This window comes from Melanaphis sacchari, unplaced genomic scaffold (assembly GCF_002803265.2).
Source record: "Melanaphis sacchari strain LSU unplaced genomic scaffold, SCAv2.0 Contig0_pilon_pilon, whole genome shotgun sequence".
NCBI classification, from domain to species: Eukaryota; Metazoa; Arthropoda; class Insecta; order Hemiptera; family Aphididae; genus Melanaphis; species Melanaphis sacchari.
The window spans coordinates 9,066,076-9,087,351 of record NW_020270366.1 but is presented as its reverse complement, the minus strand read 5'-3'; the positions used below and the strand labels follow the sequence as shown (position 1 = coordinate 9,087,351).

Below are 21,276 nucleotides of genomic sequence, written 5' to 3'. Positions count from 1 at the left end.
TAAACTTAAAGAATATAAAAGTATATACCTAACTATAATCGCAATTTGCGCCTCAAACATATGTAGTAGTTGCTACAATCGTGGTCGATACACTCTTTGAGAGATTATAACAATTATTATTGATAATAATTATTCCTAGTTGTATTTCTGAGAGTAATCATGACTTTTTGTATTTTTAACATATTTGAACTATACTGAAATGTAACTTTATTAATTTTATTTATCGTTACAATTTTGTTTTAGTATAATGTGATTTTTTTTTTTTTTTTTTGCTAATATTTGATAGCTGCTTAGCACAATTATGGAACATTTTTACTATCTTATATTAAATTTACAATTTAGACATAATTGCATAATTAAACATAGTATTTATAAAATTAATAAATATACTATAATTGTACTTAGTATTAAATGTTATAACAATATTTTATATATTAAATTATATGCTTTTACATTAATTTTAAAGTATGCTTCTCTTTATTTTGATTGATTTATATTCTTGTACTTGAAACCTTGGAAAAGAAGTGAAATGAGCTAAAGTTTATTAACGGGTTTGGTGCTTTTGCAGATTGCATTGAATGTAGAAAAAATATAGAAATAAAAAATAGAGATTTTGCTACATAAACCTGTAAAATAATAGACTATGATAATATTTTTTGATAGGTAATGTAATATTTCAATAACACATATATTTTATAGAGGAGACTAGTTCTAAATTATTCCAAAAGATGAAAAAAAAATGGTCGTTCACTTTGTATTTGGATTCCATATAAATTAATATTATTATTTTTATTATTTTATTGAATGTTGATGGTTTAAATACATTTTAAGAAGGGATTATGAAATTAATAAAGTATAATATTTGTTGGCCATAGTAACGAGACACCTCGATGATTTAGTGAAACAACAGCACCCTAACTTGTAAGTACCTACACACAAATTTAAAAGTACATACTTTACTACATACAAGCACGGCACTAAAATCTTTTTTCCGGGGGGGGGGGGGGGGGGGGGGCAAATATTTTTTTTTACATGGGCTAAGGTTTTTTCAACAAATACTGAGGTTAATTAAAAAACCTATGTGAGTGCCTTTGTACTCACGAATGATGTGTAAACATCTTAGCTGCAGTACGACTTTGATTGAGGAATATAATGTCATGGTTTGAGTGGGAATTTGTATAATAAGGTAACAATAATCATACAAGATCGCGTTCTCTTTAAAATTTATATTTAACTTTTTGATTTTTATTTATATATATTTTTTTTATTATTATATATAATTTATACATATTTTAATTATTTATTATATATTATTAATTATGATATATTATATATCATCAGCCTATTTAGCAAACGGTGTAACTCCAAAAAATTCAAATTTCATTTTTTTCACGTCATTCAATGGAAAAAAAAATGCGCGTCGATTGGTATCATAATCATAATATTTAAGTGTGTTTTTTTCCATAAAACCGGTGTTAGTTGATACGCATTAGTCGTAACTCCGATAAACAAATAAATAATGTTTATAGAAACCGGCGTATCTCTTTATATATAATATTATAAATATATATATTATATTATTATTTTGTATTATATTATGTATGTTGGGTAGCCTACGCGAATACCGTGCGCAATAGCCTCACATACACACATTCAAGCAGTCACATCTACATGACTTACGCCTGAAGCTCGATTCCCCAAGAAGGTCGTATTACAAACCGAATGCATAGATGTTTACACATCAATAAAATATAAAATTTTTTTATGTACCTTATGTATGAAAATGTCAGATCACAGACCTTCAACAACTATACTAATAATGATGTAAAAAAATGATAATTTCTTTATTACATACCTTTGTGAGTGGATAATTATGTTTCTTTTACTTACAATTCATAAATATAAATTAAATTAATTGTGTTTAGTTATGAACAGATGAATTTGTTTTACTCAACTTTTAATGCAATGACTTGGGATACTTTTGTTTATTTATTTTCATCCAGTGATTGGTACTCAATAAAGGTAGGTAATAATAAATACATAAAAGATTTTTTTCTTATTTAAAAATTTCAAAACATATTTTATTAAAATTGTAGTAGATTTTTTCTTTATTAGATGATACTAGTAGGTTAATCCACTGTAAAAAACTGAAGATGTTATTTGTTCAAAATTAATTAATTAAATTATTATAAATTATAATCTATATTAAATTCAATTTATTTAGAAGTGACAAATATATTAAATAAACTAAATATTAATATTTAATACAATATTTGTTTATGCACCAAATACTAAATGATTGAAAAATCTTAAAACGTTAAAATAGTTAGCAAAAATGTATAAAATTGCATCAATACCAGTAGGAATAATATTTTTTTAAATAAAAATTTGTGATTATTTACCTAATAGTTAACTAGTAAATTTCAAGTTTTTAGTTCAATACATTTTTAAATTGGTATTTGCATAGTATATTATGTATTAAAGAATCTACTTTGTATTTTTTGTTGAATTTTGGAGGTTAAAATAGTTCATGGATATATATTAAAATGTAAATACTTAAAGAAATTTTTTTTTTTATTAATTATTAAAAAACTTCTTACACAATATTAGTGTATTAATTAAACATATTAAAAATAATAAGTAAACTAAAAATATTTTTATCTGTATACAACAAACATTAAATTAAGTTAATAATATTCTTCGGTTTTTGTGTATAAAATATTAATATTATTAAATTGGTTTTTATAACAGCAAAAACTTGAAACACATATCTTCAAAAATACGAAAGTATTTACTTAATATTACTAATTTTTAAAAAGCACATTTCATAAACTCTCTTATGTAACTCTTTTAAAAATAATGTTTTATGAATTTATTATACCGTACATATTTTTTAGTAGGGGGGCTGGCGAAAAGGCTGAATTGTTTTCTGGAGGGCTAGAGCCCCACCTTGCCCCCCTTGGCGCCGTGCTTGACTACATACTATGTAAATTAAAAAGTTTCGTGTACAATTGATATTCTAATACTAATATAAATTAGTGTGTGTAAAAGAAGGATGCAATTGTGAGATTAAAATTAGTATAAATGTTGATCTTGTTGATCAAACGAATAACATAGCGCAGACTATATTATGCTTAGTCTAAGATTAAAAGTATTCTAGAATCGGGTTCCATTTAGTCTTTAACATATAACACGAAATAGACATAGATAGACCATATTATCTCGAATTCAAGATTTTAAGTATACGAGTAGATTGGTGAGAGATGGGTTATTTTATTTATTTAATAAAATTGATTTTTACTTAAAAAGAATGTAATTTAATATGTTTGTCTGAGTTTTTTATTTCTATGATATATCTGAGTTGAAAAAAAATAGTAGGATTATTGATCATGATATTTTGATTATTACAGAGATTATTAAAATGCTGATTAATTAGCCTTTTAATTTCCACTAATATTGGTTTTTGTATATTTTTTAATTAAACAACTTTAAGGTTTAATCCTGCAGTCGTATAATTTTATAACTGAGTACTCGTATTCGAATTAAATTTAAATACATTTGAGAAATAAGTATAATATATATATTGTAACTGAGATACTTGGATACTTTAAAAAATATCCTTTACAAGATTACATATCAACATATAATGTATTACATGTTGTAGATAAATGTACATGATGTTAACATTTACGTAATAATATATAATTTCTTGTAATGACTATGACAAATAATTATTTTGTTTCTTCATTTTGATATTGATTTTGAAAATGTTTATGTAATTTATTGTATTACAGTAAGAGGTTCATAAAAAAAATGTCAACGAGATAGTATAAAGTACACCATTGACATGCGTCAAAACAAATCCGGTTTTAAATTTTAATATTCTTATCGTCAGAAAACCCGACACACCAATTAGATTACATTTCGAGTAAAAATAACACATCAGGTCAACCAATGGAACAAAGGAGATGTCGACTGGTGGAAATCTATGACAGTCTCCTATATAATTGAAGTACAGTTTTACATTACAAAAATTAAAAAGAACTTTTTTGTGGTGAAGGACGTTTTTTCAATACAACTATTATTATAACAATTAAATCTTCTAAATTAAATAGTAGATTTTGAAGAACTCTTAGCGAACAAAAATAATTATTTAAGACAAATAAAAGATGCCATGTTTTAAATTTTGAGTCGAGCAATTTTATAACGATAAGTGTTTTATTTTATTTTTTTATCTGAAGATGTTTTTTATAGTAGAAAAAAAAATGCTTCAATTTTTACAATTTTAAGGTTAGTTTGTTTATTTAATACAATTATTGTAATATTATTATGAAAATAATTATTTCATTATTATAAAAATAATTATTTGGTAACAATGGTTTTTAAAAATTTAGATGGTATTCGCTCAAATTTTTTTTTCGTCATGATCAATGATTTATTAGTGAATTTAAAATATGTAACACATCAATTACAGTATTACAGATACTTACTTACTTGACACCTATTCAATGACGAAATGCACTAGATCCCTACACTTTACAAATCTAAGCTGTTAGTTTTTACTCTTTTTGACGGCTTGTTTTAATCAAAAAGTAATGTGCGAGTTGTGTAAGTTTTTAATAATAAATATTTTGTTCTTCTTTTTTAATGATATTATTCAATTAGGTATCAAATTAAATTAAAACATCCTTATTTCTTTCGAACATAAGTAAAACATAATAGTGAAGATTGATGATAATTTAAGCTAATCAAGTCTTATTATAATATTGAATAAAATACATTAAATAGTGGCAAGTGTATATTATTATGTCTGTTATGATAAACGTAATAGTATACGTATGATTAACTTTATCGTTCTTAATTGTAAGTAATAGTGGTCAGATATATTTTGCGTTCTTTATAGTAAAAATCTATTAAAATATTTAAGTGATTTATTTTAATATTTTATGAATAAGAGGGAAATTATCATTGCTGGTCGATAAATTTGCTTTAAATATAATAAATACGATTATTGAATTAGATATGAGGGTTTGTCTGAAAGAAGGTTTCCTTAATTTTTCCAAATTTTCATTAGTTGTAATCTTATTTTTTATTAGTCTAGTATGATATTAATAATGAAATAGATAATATTTATTATTTTTACGAAAAAACGTTATTCTAGATTCTAGAGGTAGGCATAGAAAGGTTTTAAATACTCGATTCATTAATTATAGAAATAACGTATTACAATTTTTATAGACAGTTGAAATGAAATCCTTTTATTTATTTTGCTGTTGTATTTTGATATTATCAAATAACTTATTATATAAGAACTATAATCTATTAGAACTATAAGAGTTTAAGATTACGATGATTTTTAAATGAAATAGAGTTGCTTATTCTTGTAGAAGCATATTATTATTATTATCTCCATTTTTACTATTCTCTCAACTATTGAAGAAATATAAAATTCTGTGTATTCGTATAAAACATGAACTACATCTTTTATGAGTCTTATAGAATAATAAATATGTGATTATGGTTAATATTAGTAAATATAATATTATTTATAATAGATGTTTCGAATAGATGATTTGGATGCAAATTATAAAATAAAATTTATATTGTGCAGTCAACATGCTATTTCACAGTGCTTGCAGTTAATTAACAGACAATTATTGTAAAAAAGACTGATGGATATATTTTTAACACGAGTTTAAACTATAAAGTTCAATGTAATATTCAGAACAAAATACATTTAATATAGAAATGCATTCAACTAATTGCAAGTATACTTCTAGCCTTTCGAAGAAACAATTAAAATAATACGCATTATTGCCATTTCCTTTATTAAAAGTTAAGACACGGCATTAAATAACTAATGACAATAAATTCATTTGAAATATGAGTATAAATATTAATTATTGTATAATTCTCTTTTATTTTTTATAAATTTATCATAAAAATAATGGAATTCGATACGAATAGCTTTACAATTAACACGAATGATATGAATAAATCATTATTATAACGGTACCTCATATTTTTTTTTTCAGGATTCCAAAGAGTTAGTGATAAAAATTTAAGATACAGATGTATTTAGTTTAAATACTATTTTTTTTTCAAAGAATTGTATTGATGTATGTGAATAAATAATAATTGGTGGATTGATAAGGGAATTGAGATAACTCAAAAATGATAGCTGGATTAAAATAATTTCGAGATAACATCAGTTGAATATTTTATCTTTGTAGTTAAAAGTTTTAATTGATTAATTTATTAGTACAAGAGATTTGTAATAATTTATAAGTTTATTATAAGGCAGTAATAGAATTTTTATTTGCTTCTAAAACTAAATTTGTATCTATGGCATCTTAAACTTTGATTTTATTTAATTTAAAAAGTAGTTTATCTTGGAGTTAAATTTTATTGAATAGCTGATAAAACTAATTTTATTGTATCTCATGTAATTTTTTGAGTGGTTACCAAGGCTAAGATCGTTTTTGCTGATAAGTCACCATTTTTTTAACTAGATGAAATTGATGCATGATAATCATTCTTGCGTATACATTATGGTTTAATATTATTATTTTGTAAGATGATAAGTAATAATTATTATATACAAAAACATAATAATCACTAAACAAGAAATAATGAAATATAGCATATATTGAAATCTTCCATTAAAAACTAATAAATAATATTATAATTATCTCATTTAAAATATATCAAGTTTAGTTACTTTAAATTGTATTTATGCAATAAATTGTTTAGAGTTATTTCTCCGAGCTTAGAAATATTATTATATTTGTTGGAATGTAGTAATTTTTTGAAGGAATGTGAGTGAATTGGGATGGCGAATGCATTAATTTAGATTCCATAAATGATGATGACCGATAAATAAATTCCTTTTTTTACAAATGTATGATAGAAAATTTATTTTTAAGAGGAATTTCTCAAATGTCTTAATAATTCATTAGTCCACATAGCTTAAAGTTATTTTATTGTTATCAAGAAAAAAATATGAGAATAATTTGTGTATAATACATATCAAGATTAATAGCTGAGTTGCAGTCGATTTGAAACGAAACGATAAGTATTTAGTAAACACTACACCGAGTATCTTGTTAACCGATTTCAATTTATGGGGTATCGTCGTTATAATAATGTATAGTGGCGTGCGCATGGTAGTACGTAACGTAATGCCACCGATCAAGACGTTTCAAGTGAATTCTCTGAAATCAATTCGTCCTGTTTACTTGATTAATGACTACAATTATTGTGCAAATACGATTCGTTAAGTCTTTTGTAATAATGAATGTTTAGTGTTTTTTCGTCCTCCAAAGCTATTTAATTGTATTACCACCTTGATCAACGGTTCAGAATAAAACTGCATTAAGAACCTACGGTTTATATTACAATAGTTTATCATTGTAACGTGATTAGTTACTGATAAAATATTTGAGTATAATCCACAAGTATAAAGGTATAATATGTGTTAGTTAGTTTTTTCTATCAATTGCATTCCTTCCTTTTTATTTTATTTTATTTTTTTTAAGCAAAGCTGCAGGTAGTAATATGTTGATAAAAGATAATGCTCAAAGTTCTGGTAATTTTTTTTATATGTATACATTTGGAAATCGCATCTTCCATTTTAAGTATTTTCATTATTATTAATATTTATTGCAGCAACTATATGTATATGATTTTTCATTAACATTACTCGAGTATCATTGGAAGACGTCCAAACTTCACTTACATGAAGTTAATAAAGGTGTACAAAATTATTATTCCAAACATATTACGATCAAGTTATAAAGAGCGGAATCGTAACTTCAGAAGAAAAATCAGATTTATTTTGTTGAAATATAATTTATAATAGAATAGTTATTTTACAAGATTAGGTCTTTAAAAACAAAATAATAATTATAATTAGGAATACAATTAAAATGACATTTTATGATACAAGATTACGCGTGATCTTAATATCTTATTACAACATTTTTTATAGACTGATAATATTATTATTTTATGAAATGTAAAATAATAAATACATACGTGCTTTTATTGTTATTGTTATTTATGTGCATATAATTTTATATTCCGATATAAACCATAAATAATAATATGCAGGTACTACAGTTTAAATTATTAACTAATGCAATAAAATATTGATATTTTAAATAATATTGAGTAAAAATTAAAGTTGAAGTTGTAAAAAAAAATCTTAATTGTTCAATATAAGTACAAATGCGTTATTGCGTTAAGTGAATCATTTTGTATAAAATTGGAAACTCAATTTCCAGGATTTACCTATAAATTGATCTTCAGAAATTTGATTTATTTAAACAAATTAAAAATGCATATTAAAAATAAAAATATGTCTTTATTTCAATTTGGTTTTAAATTGTATGATTATAGATGAGTCCTATTGTTCATATTCAGGAATATATACCCAGAATGGTAGAGTACATTATTATTAGCATTATATTATTAAGCATTGTTCCAATGCGTAAAGGTACTATTAAAATGAGAAATCATGCGTGTTCTATTGTTGTTCAGTTATAAATTAAATTACCAGTGTATGCAAAAATGGAATTATAGATTTTTTAAAGGCTGTTTTAACACGCTTTTTTCACCAATTCACCTATCCACTTTTACGCACAATACGAACGGTACCATTTTATTAACAAGGTACGGGCATATCCGTTGCATCACAAAAGCAGTCAAGTCGATTTGTGGTCGAATAGGATTGGGGCGTGAAACCCCTACGTGAACGGTTCTGTTATGATGGTATTGGTGTGTGGAGAGGAAAGTTGCGTGTAAAGAGTTTTTATTGTTTGTACGAATCGGTTAGACAGGTCACGTTTTTAATTCGCATTTTTCTATTTGACAGTTTAATGGCCGATGGAGAAATGGCAATCAGTTGCCACGATAATACTGAGACTCAAGATTAGAGCTTTAAAACTCGTCGAAACCAAACAGGAAAACGCGGCGTGGACAAACGTTATTTGATTTGAAGTATTTTAAACTTAAATTGACATATAGCCTAATATAGCACATACATATACATACGTGTGTTGCATATTATAAAACGAATTTAATATTTATTCAGCACATGATGCGTTTTAATGAACATAAAATAATATAATAATAGTGTTAATAAATCAGCAATAGCCAAAAATAACAAAACGATTTATCTATTATATATTATGAACAAGTTTTGTATATTTTATTTTCAAGTATCTTAAATTATAGATACACAATTTCACAGATAAAGTGAGGTAATGTTTTAGTTTTGGGGAAAAAACCCTCTGCAAACCGATTGGTGTTAGTCGATGGGTGTTTAAAAGCAGAATGTGAAATCCCCTAGCTTATTATAAAATTATAAAGTTTAACATTCATCTATGTCACAATATAAAATATTGCTTATTTATTTTGTAATTGATAATTTCATTAATTATAGTATATAGTTTGAAATAATATATAATATTTAAATGAATAAATAATTTATATGGACATTATATGTTTAATTTAATTTTTTTAATGTTTTAAAATTTTATATTTCTAGACTAATTATTTTTGTTTGTAGAATTGACACTTATGTAACATCGATGATGGTCCTAAAACGATGTTTTGAAATACAATTTAACCCACACTTAAGTATTTAGATAAAATATTTAGCACAAGTTGAATTTTAAACAGTTGATAAAAATATAATATTAATACATTTTATTTTATATTATAGCCACATAATATAATTTTTTATTTTTCATTTATCATTTTTTATTTGAAGAAGATAAAATTATTTACTTTAAGTATCTAGGCTATTATTTTGTATATGTGGTTTTAGGATTTTAGGATTTTGGGATTTTGTACTGTATTTTATCACGCTGTAAAAATGTGCTTACTTTTTGTATTTGACGGTAAACCCCAAAAAATTTTTAAAACAAACTTGAAATAATTTAAAAAAAAACGGATTATTTAGTTTTTATTTATTTTATTTTATAATATTATATATATTTAAAAAAATATTTATAACGTTTAATTAAGTGAATTTAAATTTAAATTTGTATATTCAAGTCGGAGACAATTCTTTTTTAGTTTTTCTAATTAAATTAAAACTATCCAACTTTCTACAATATTGGTACAAGAATATTAGTCAGTTAAAATTATGATTACTAGATCATGCTTAAATAATTAAAAATGTCAAACTTAAATTTCATTATCGACCGTTTATGTAGTAGCACTATGCTGTATACTTATGACTACGAACAGAACTTTTTTAATTGATAGCGTGGGCATTTTAAAATTAGGATTTTAATAATTTACCTACGTTGTAAAATAATTAAATGCATATTAATCAATTAATTATTCGAAATAACTGTTTTTAAAATGTGTTTAGTTTCTAAAGAATATTAAGGTTATACAATGTCATGATGAATGACGCTATTTTCAGAGATATAATTATGTAATAATACGCATTGATTGAAGTAAATTTAGTGAATTTAGTTTACCGTGATTTTTTGATAAGTATCACCTACGAGTATATCTACTGCAAGTCCAATTTTTTTGATTGCTTAAACGTGTATGAATGGTAAACTTTTTTAAAAATGAATAATTTTTAATGCGTATTAACTTAAATTGTTTAGTTTGTGGTTATTTATTGTATTACACTTTATAATTTTATTGGTACAATGGTAGGTACTTAATTCTTATGTTATATCATCTTAAAGTTAATCATATGTTTTTAGAGTTAAAGCTTATTCAAATTATTTGTGATGAATAATATACAGAATTTGAATATCATAGAAATAATACTGAAAGCAATGAACATTTAACACACACACATATATATATATATATATTATAGCAATAATTAAAAATGTTACTTTTCGAACATTTTTGACCCTATGGTGAGTTGAAACTCTTTTATAAACTTATTATGGGATACGGCATTAGTATTTTATATAAAATTTAAAATCGTAGATAAAATTTATGTTAAAGAAATGAAAGCATGGACTAATTATTAGATGGTCTTAATTACAGCTTTGAATTTTTTAAATGGCTCAACATTATAAAAACATAAAAAAAATCATTAATCGTTGTTTTTCGGAATTTATTTTTATTTCATGCTTTAATTATTCCGATTACTTAACCTTCATAACCAATTTCAAGAAACGCATAATAATTACTTTAATAGTAATACAATAATAGAAAATTATAATTGTATATAAGAACAGAATTTGATTAAAATACAGTATACAGTAATTATTGAAAGGTTTTTAAATTGTTATATTTTTTAAACGATATAAAGTTGATGAATTTAGATTTCAAGGAGAATGATGAAAGAAAGATTGGACTATAAAGTTAGGATGATACATTAACATTGTCAGTCATTTTATTTACTTCACCCGGTAGTCAGTAAGCAATGTTTCAGTGTGACAATATTAACGGTCAAAATTAAACTGCATAAGAACAGTTTAATCAAAAATATGCATTCATACTTAATTAATGTAATATATTAGTATTCAATATTTTAACATTAATATTTATTAAGGATTATACAATTTATTAAAAAAATATTATGTTATAAATTGGTTTATAAAAGTTATAATATTATCTTAGCCATTCAGATATAAAAAGTAATTTTGTTTAGTTTAAATTATTTATTATGGTAGTTTCAATAATTTATTTTTGTACACAAAAAAAAAAAAAATAATAACACTGAATAAAACAAATTTAATTTAAAAAATATTGTATTTTTAAATGTCGATAAAATACCTTATGCTATATATATCTTATATTATTTAAAATAAACGTATTTCAAAAAGTACTAAACGCATTATACTCGTTCATACAAAATTATTTTAATAATATTTTTTAATAATAAAAAAATAAAAAAATAAAATCAACTTTCAGATATATTTAAGACTGAATACAATTATTTTAAAGACAAAATACTATAATTTTTAGAGTTAAGTTATTCACAAGTTAAAATATTGTAGTTACCTTGCTTATAATTGTACACTTTTAGTCTTCTACTGTCAATAATATTTACAACAGTAATTAACTATGTTAAATTATTTTTTTATTTTAAAATTTGTTGTACATAAAAATTAATTTACCTATTTAAGCAAGGCTTATTTTAGGATAAATGTGTTATTATAAAATCTTAAAAATTAAAACATTTATTATTTTTAAGCAATAAATAAACATATTACATTTTCATAACAATAATAAATAATAAAAAAAAAAAATTAAATTAAAGTTTCCTTATAAGCTATTTTACAATAAAATTTTTATTTAACAGATAATCAAATTTTTTATTTATATTATAGAATCCTTTTTTTAAACTAAAAAAATATTTAAATTGCATTAAAATAATTTGGTCCTAAATAATTAAGAAAATGTTTCTCAAAATAAATTTTTTTATAATTAACTTAAATATCGTAAGCTTTATTTTCCTGTTTTTGGTATGTAAAAATTGCATTTTTTAGAAACACTTAATATAGACAATATATGTTTATTATATACTTTATAGACTATTTTCGTTAAGTATTTAACAGGGACCTGCTAAAACTTTCTGCAAAATAAAAATACCACTAACCTTTAGTTATAACTTATTATTTACATTTTACATTATTAAACATTCTAATGACAAAGTATTAAAAAGTAACAGCTTAATATATTTGTTTTACATTAGAGTAAACTGCAGGAAATTGTAATAGCAAAATAAAATATTATAAATTTAGTAATTAAAGTGAATTATTATTATTATCAATTAAAATAGTATTTATGCTTTCAGAAAAAAATTTGGTATTAAAATGAAAAAATAAAAATAATATTCATATACTATAAATATTACGTATATATATATTTTACGAATTTTATAAAAATGAAACATCTTAGATAGTTGATATAATTTGTTGCTTATACCACAACAGCGCGTACTTATTTTAAAATAAAAAAAAAATTTGATATTATTGATATTGAAATATATTTATATGATTTAAAGTTATAATTTGTAAAATATATTATCGTAGAATAATATAATGATAATAATATTATATGCGTCATATAGCTTTATATGTTATAAATTATTGCGAATATATATATGTAAATCTAGATAGCGAAAAACATATATAAATATTTCTATATGTTATATTCAATCAATGTGTTAAAAAATTTTCAAATTATATCTATATAGTATCATGTTAAATGCCAATTAATATTCCTAGTGAGTTTTTTTTTTTTGAAGAGGAGGTAGGAGGGGACCTAGTACCGTAATTATTATGCTGCATGTGTGCTGATAATGCCTGATTTGATGACATACGCTAGACTTCTCGGTAGTTGGTACGTTCTATGACTCTATGTCATATACTTGAGTGTATTTTATTATAAGCTGTATTTATCAGAAGTTTATATTAAACTTGTTTAAATTATCGAGTGTTAGTGATTACTTTAATTCTATTTTTCAGATGGCTTGTTTAGATTTATGTTTATTTTTTAAATTATAAACGTCCATTTTTATTTACAGAATCTTGATAATTTTGAAATAATTTCGATGAATTACGAGGTATGATTAAAAAATACCGGGACTAAAATGATATCTGAGCTTTCGATCAGATCGACGAATGGCGATAAGAGAACTTTCTAGTGAGTGTAACATTTCTTTTAGATCATGTAAAACTATTCTGACTGAAGATTTAGGTATGAGACAAGTCTGTGCAAAAATTGTCCCAAAATTGTTGTCCCAAGATAAAAAAAATTCATCGAATTGAAGTTTATCAAAGTTTAAAAAAACGTACACAAAATGACCCAGAGTTCATTAAAAATGTAATAACTGGTGTTAAAACTTGAGTCTATGGTTATGACATAGAAACTTAATGACAGTCATAACAATAGAAATCAGTAACTTCACCAAAGCCTAAAAAAGCTCGACAAGTTCATTCTAACGTGAAGACCATGTTGATTACTTTTTTCGATATTAAAAGCCTTATTTATTACGAATTTGTTCCAACTAGTCAAACGGTTAATCAGAATTAAAATAAAGAAGTTTTAATTAAATTACGAGAAAAAATCCGTAAGAAACGTCCAGATCAGTTCCAAAATCGATCGTGGTTGTTATACCACGACAACGCGCCCGCTCATTCTGCCTTATCAATCCGTGAGTTTCTAGCTGATAAACAAATTCCAGTTGTACCTCTACCCCCTTATTCACCAAACCTCGCCACTTGTGATTTTTTTTTTTTTTTATTTCCAAAAATTAAAACTGACCTCGAAAGACAAAGATTTGATGATATTGAAACAATAAAAAAAAATGCGGTGGATCAACTCAAACAACTTAAAATTGAAGACTTCCAACACTGCTTTAAAAAGTGGTAGGAGATATAGGACAAGTGTATAACATTGGGCGGTGAATACTTTGAAGAGAATTAATATTTGAAATATTATTTATATATTTAAACAAATAAAAATAAAACCCTGTATTTTTGATCAAACCTTGTATAAATATACACGAGGTTATAAACCCTATATATGCATAGTTTAAAGCATCTAAACTTCTATGCTAATTATTATACACTGCAGAGTACGATAAGCAATGATAAAAACGTTAATGGCCATAAAACGTTGGTCTAAAATCCTGTAATTGGACCATTTTAATTGCTTGCATATCCTTAACTACCGTTTATATAATAGAGAACTTGTATCAGATTGTAAACATTTTTCGCTAATAATTAACACCTTATCCGATGACTTGGATGTACGTAAATTATTTATAGTACGAGACCGAAAACTATCACTTTTTCTCATATATATATATATATTAGTAAATAATTGCAGTGCGTACAATTATCGAATATGTTACAATGATGTAAGTGTTTTTCAAAAATATTTAGGTAAAATAATTTTTTTCATTCTAAAGAAGTTTTTTTTTTTTATAACTTAACCGTTTTAACCTTATTTAGAAATGTTCCATAAAGATTTTCCTAAAGTGGATATTTTATCCGGTAAGTATTAAATTATTATTTTATTTTTTCCCATCATTCGATTAAATCTGAAAAGATTAAAAATAATATAAAATAAACCTGGAGTTATTTTTTTTTATATATACCATAATATACAAGTTTGAATTTATTAGTTGATTTCAAATGGAAGGGAGCTATAATAGTTATAAATCAGTGATAAGTTTATAGAATGATATGATAAATTGTGATCATAAAAAATAGTATTTAATTAATTGAATATACTTTATCAGTGAGTAAAAATTTGTTAAATATTTTAAAACATATTTTAAAATTTGTAAAAATACTAATTAATTAATATTTAAATATATTTAAATTTGATATGAAAATAAGAGAGAGTATATTTTAATATATATAGCTAATATTTTATCTAACGATATTTTTTGATCTTTGTTGAATATAAGTAAAATGTTTAATATTTTTATTGAAACGATAGAATTGAAGATAGATTTACTAATTATTTTTGTAGATTAACTGTCTCACTTTTTTAATGGTTAATATTTATTTATTCTATCAGAATAGTGAAATACATAATATATAAATTAGTATAATATAGGTAAAATATTCGAATCTCATTTCATATTTTTCTTCTCATTTATTGTAATTATAACTATGAAGTTTCCAATTAAGTTTTTAAAATATTTTAACGAACTATCTATTAGATAAATAATAAATTATTCATTGTTTATATGATAATGTAATTGTTTAATAAACATAAAATATATGTGGTTATTTATTGATATAGCATTACTGTAATATTTATGTTTTCTTTATTATACCTGTGTAAAAAAAATGTTTAATATATTATAAAAAGGCTAATTAGAATAATAAAAACGTGGTAGAAATGCTAACGTATATAAAAATAGAATAACTTTTAGTTAACTTTAAACTTCGACTTTATCGAAATAAATAAATAATATTTTAAAAAGATTTTAAGCGGAATTAAAGTAGTATAATGACGTAGGTATACAAAAAGTTTTTGGTAATTAACACTACCATTAGCATATTTTCCCGTTTAAATATAATAATCTAGCAATTATAAATTTAAACTTGAATAATTTTTTTGATCTGAATAAAAATGAGTAACTTAATATAATTTTACGTTTGAAGTATTATACTATTTAATAAAGTATTATGATATGACACAAGTTTGACGAAGAATAAATTTAATGAAAACTTATATAATGTAATTAAATTAAATTTAATAATGTAAATTACAGTTTTTTGTATAATCAAATAATCAAATAAATATTATTTTATTTCAATAATTTTTTGTAATAATTAAAATATTTTAGTTGGTACAATAAGAATTTGTTTAAGACTCATTAGTCATTTTAGTCATTGCTAAAAAAAATTACATAAAAAAAATATGGTTTTTATAATTTAATGATTTACTATAAATTGTATTTTAAAAAAAAGATTTTTATTTTTTAAATGTGTGATAATTATTGACGTACTGTAAAATTCAAAAATTCAGTATATAATAATGTACAATACTTTGTATATACTCGTATAATCCTTAAGCTAATAACATTTATTTTTGAAAATATTTTTTTTTAATTATTTTTTTATTATATTAAAAATATAATGGGTATTTAAGATTTTTAAGAAATTCAAAAATATGAATTGGAAAAACTTCATATAAGGAAAAACATTATACGATATTTATTTTGTATTATAGTCTTATATAATTTGAATATAAAAATAATCTAATTAGGTTATAACTAATTTTTTTTACTTTTTAAAGTCAACCATTTCATTAATTTAAAAAATATAATTTAATGACTATAATCCACTACCTATACATTTAGAATTGTAAAGTAATAATGGTTGTAATCGTTAAGCTTCTTAGAAGTTTAACATTTTTAAAACTTTATTTTTTCCTAAATAAATTTTTTTTAAACTTGATTATGTTGGAACATTAGGCTATTTTGTTTATGCAATAAAATATGTATTATGTATATGTCATTATATAAAGTTAAAAACCAACAAAGCTATTATATTAAATAAATTAACTATGAGAATTCGAAAATAAATTTAATATTTTATGTTTGCTTCCATTATAACAAAGGAATATATAATATATACATACACTTTTTATATATTTATAAATACGAATGGTTCTTAAAATTGTTTTAATACTACATTTCAATCATACATTAATATGTACGTAATATGAAAACAATTGATAGATCTAAGAATATTAGTTGAACATAACATTATAATTTATGAATTTAAAATTTAAATAGATTATACTATTATAGGTTATTTGTTTTACGAAAATTATATTTTCTTTTAAATATAAGCAATATATTTTTATATTAAACATTATCTACAAACGCTTAATATAAAATCGTATTTCTTATAAATTTTCCTTTTATCTTTTGCAGAAAATAAATTAGATACAAGATGTGAGGGGTTAAATTTATGTATACTATACGTATATAATATATTTATATTCATATATATTTGAACACGTACATATTAGTGGTTTTATGCTAGTTAACTGTAATAATATACTTTAATAACATTAAATGTTTTCAAAAATAATTTATTAATATTACTTTAGAATATTAAAATTATATTATTTTGAAAATATGACTTTCTAATTATCAACTTTGTTTAATGCCTCAAAACCCGTACTTAGTCTACATATTTATCTTTTGGTTTCTTATATTTAAAATACGTTTTAGTTTTTTTTTTTTTTTGAAGTTCATTCAAAATTATGATTTATGCTATTATGAAACTATTTGTTTTTTTGTTAAATTTAAATCAAAATTTAAAATTACATTAACTACCTAAAAATTAGAAATACTGTTATTGTTATTTGTTAGCATACTGCTTGTGAATGCGAATATATTTTTAATAAGGTTATAATACAAATATCATTATATAGGATATATTTAAGAACCCGCAGTAGTCCTCATAGCAGGAACTAGAACCTTGATGATTTTTACGGTTCCGGTTCTGGCGAGGCTCCTAGAAAAACTAAAATTTCGGTGTTTTTAAAAAAAAAAAAACTATGATTTCGGTTCCGATTCTTTTTCGGTTTATAAATTTAGGTTTTAGTTTTTTTCGGTTCTTATGAAATTAAAATTATGTTCTTTGCTTAGGTTTTATACTTAGATAAATATGGATTCATTTCTATTCTTTAAAAAATATTATTATTGAAAATACTAATATTATTAATCTTCATAATAACAATAATATATTTACGTAGGTATTTGTTTAGATCATAATTCTTATTATTAATGACAAATAAAAATATAAATAATATAACTAACACAAAATTGAAATTAATTATAATTCATAAGAAATCTTTACAAAAAAGTTACGGTTTTAAAAAAAAAAATTAAATAAGGGTTCCGGTGGACTTTTGGTGAGGTTTCGGTTCCCAATATTCAAAGAGTTTTAGTTCCAATATCGTTTTTTTTGCGGTACGGTTCCAGTCTTTACCTGATAGTTTATTATTTTTACGTATTATAAATTTATATATTTTTAGTTCTTAATTCATAAGAACGATATAGTGTAATTTAAATATATTTAAACATAAGTGTTTTTTTGCTACATTTTTATAACTGCGATAAAAATGAATGTTTTTAAATTATGAGTTAGTAAACACAGTAATTCAGATAGGTGGTAGCCTGTAGATACTATAAAAAAAAATCAGATTACTAATCAATGTCGGTTAACACTATCATCATTGAATGATTATTGATCCAATACTATAGAAAATATATGAAACGATTCAATTACAAAGTTAAAATAAGTTGATCATTCAAGTCATAAACATAGAGTCAAGTTATAGAATAAATTATTATATTATGACATAAATTTAAAACACAATTATATACACCTTAATATGTATGGATTTTAGCTATATTAGAAGGCTTTTTTAAAATAATAATAATAACTTACATTTATAAATCTACCAGGATCATCCTCTACCAGCTGGCGGGCTATGTCCTTACATGATTTTCTTGCAGGAATCGGCACTTTTCCATCATCTTCCCAATATCGGCTAGGTGAGTGCGCGTATAAAGCCGACGGTGTAGCATGCGTAATTCGAGTATTGGTTACTAGTCCAGTTGATTTACCTAAAATGAAAAAAAAAATACAAGGACTGTTCAAACACATTATTATTTTATTTTTACATAAATTAAATGATTTATTAACAGTTAATTAATATACAAACAGAATATAATATATTCTATTAGTTACAGTGAAAAATAGGGGTTGTTGTTAGCAGTGAATGATGAGAATGATTGGATGATAGTTAGCTGGAGTTAAAGAGGTGTAAGAACAGGGCTTGTAAACAGCAAGATATATTGAAATTAATGAGAGCTAGAAGTGCGAGAAAGTTGACTTTATTTGTTAGGAGGTTAAATAGAAATCTGAGGTTTATCGTATGTTTAAGATCAACAAGATTTGAGTATAAAATGTATTATACATATATAGCGTAGACTAAATTGTATTATAGACTTTGTAAAATAACAATGAATTGTCCAATATATTATATGGTTTAAAATTATCGGTACCACCCATTTTGAATGGTGGAAAACGTAAAAAGGAATTTCGCTGAGTAAATTACTTGAAGTCAAAACAATACGAATGTTCTATAGGTAGATTTTTAATTTAAAACAATTTTTAAGTCTATTAATATTAAACAGTATATTAGACATCAAACATCGATACATGTGCATTTTTAAGTAATTTTATTTTGGAAATTTTATTGTTTCAACTATATGGTAGTAACTGGAAATTATATAGTAAATGCATAATTTTATCTCGTTCTACGACATGGTGATATCAAGTGAGTATGTGCAATCATTTTTTTCTTAAAAAATTACTCGGATTTATACATTTTTATTTTTATGTGTATTATTTCGAGTCTAAAATGAATACACATATTATAACAGCAGTATAAATTCTGGTATACAATGGATTTTTTGTGTTTCCACGTATACCAACTTAAAGATGAAATTTTAACTCGAAATACTTTATTTATTTAATAGGTACCTAGTAATTATTTTATTACACTGTTTTTCGTAGAATAAAGATTGTTACTGTGGAAAATATTCTTTTTATTATTTTATCAAACAATTTTTATATGAATAGAGAGTGAATACAATTGAGCAGTGTTGTTTCGGGAAACAATCAAGGAAAAAATTAAGTTATTTTTTTTTTTTTTTTTGAATAGTAAGGATTAATATGAGGCGGCCTTTAAAAATCTGTTCACCAACGGAATATTTTATAACACTGTACTGTGACGGTTCGCCGACAATGTTTATCAGTCTCGCAATTTGCAAAGTTGTAAAGCTTGCAACTATGCAACTACACTTAGTATAGCAATAATAATGAGACTTATTTATTTAAGTCTTGACAATTTTACGATTTTTGACTTAAGTACTCTATTTCAAATTAAAAAGTTTCATTGTTAATTTTTTAAATTATTGCCTAATTCAGAAATAGTTTTTCCACATTTAATTACGGATACAGCAATTACAATTAAAATAATTTTAATATGGACGTATAAATAATTAATAACTCTAATAGTTTAGATACATTTAATTATTTATAACGTACTAGGTAACGAATTAAAATCATACAAGTGACTTTTTTGTTTTCAGTTGGAAAAAAATTCTTGCTTCTTATTTTTACCACATGTATTATTGTAACAAGATGTAAATTGTAAACAGTTCCAAATTGCGTTATATTCAGTTAAATTTAAAAATGCATATAGCTATTTTAATTTTTAATCATCAGTTTTATTTTTAAACCATTTTTATACAATTTTAATATTAAATTTAAGCACTTCTTATGATATTATATGATTGTTATAATTATTTAAATAAATAAAATTTTGTATTAATAAATAATTAATTTTATGATATTATGGTTATAATATGTTTCTATTATTTTAATAGATTCAAGTATAAAATAATGTTATTTTTATTATTTTATTATTTTTAATTGTATTGCATTAATATTCCGTTTATAATTTGATTACGAAATGATTAAATATTTATCGATATTTTTGTAAATTGTAAGGCGTACAACCTAAATATTATTTTCAATGTTTCATTCATAAAAAAACAATACATTATACCTGTCTAAAGTTCAGTGGTGTTCGGTAAGGAGAGTAGAGTATTATGTTAGGTCAAACTCATTCGTTGTTTTTGTTGAACCGTTTTACTAAAATAATTTAGATTGAAAAATAATACTGCGTCAAATAAAGGTTAAAGGACTTAAATAAAAAACCATAGTC

General features: G+C 23.1%; 1 protein-coding gene across 3 annotated transcripts in view; it reads right to left on the bottom strand.

The window, feature by feature from the left end:
- Positions 1–21,276, bottom strand: part of LOC112599310 (alkaline phosphatase-like) — a 222,125-nt gene that overhangs the window by 62,957 nt on the left and 137,892 nt on the right. For all 3 annotated transcript variants that reach the window (XM_025346157.1, XM_025346165.1, XM_025346173.1), the window contains one exon: positions 18,927–19,105. In XM_025346157.1, coding sequence (XP_025201942.1) covers positions 18,927–19,105 — 179 coding nt within the window. The remainder of the gene's footprint in view (positions 1–18,926; positions 19,106–21,276) is intronic.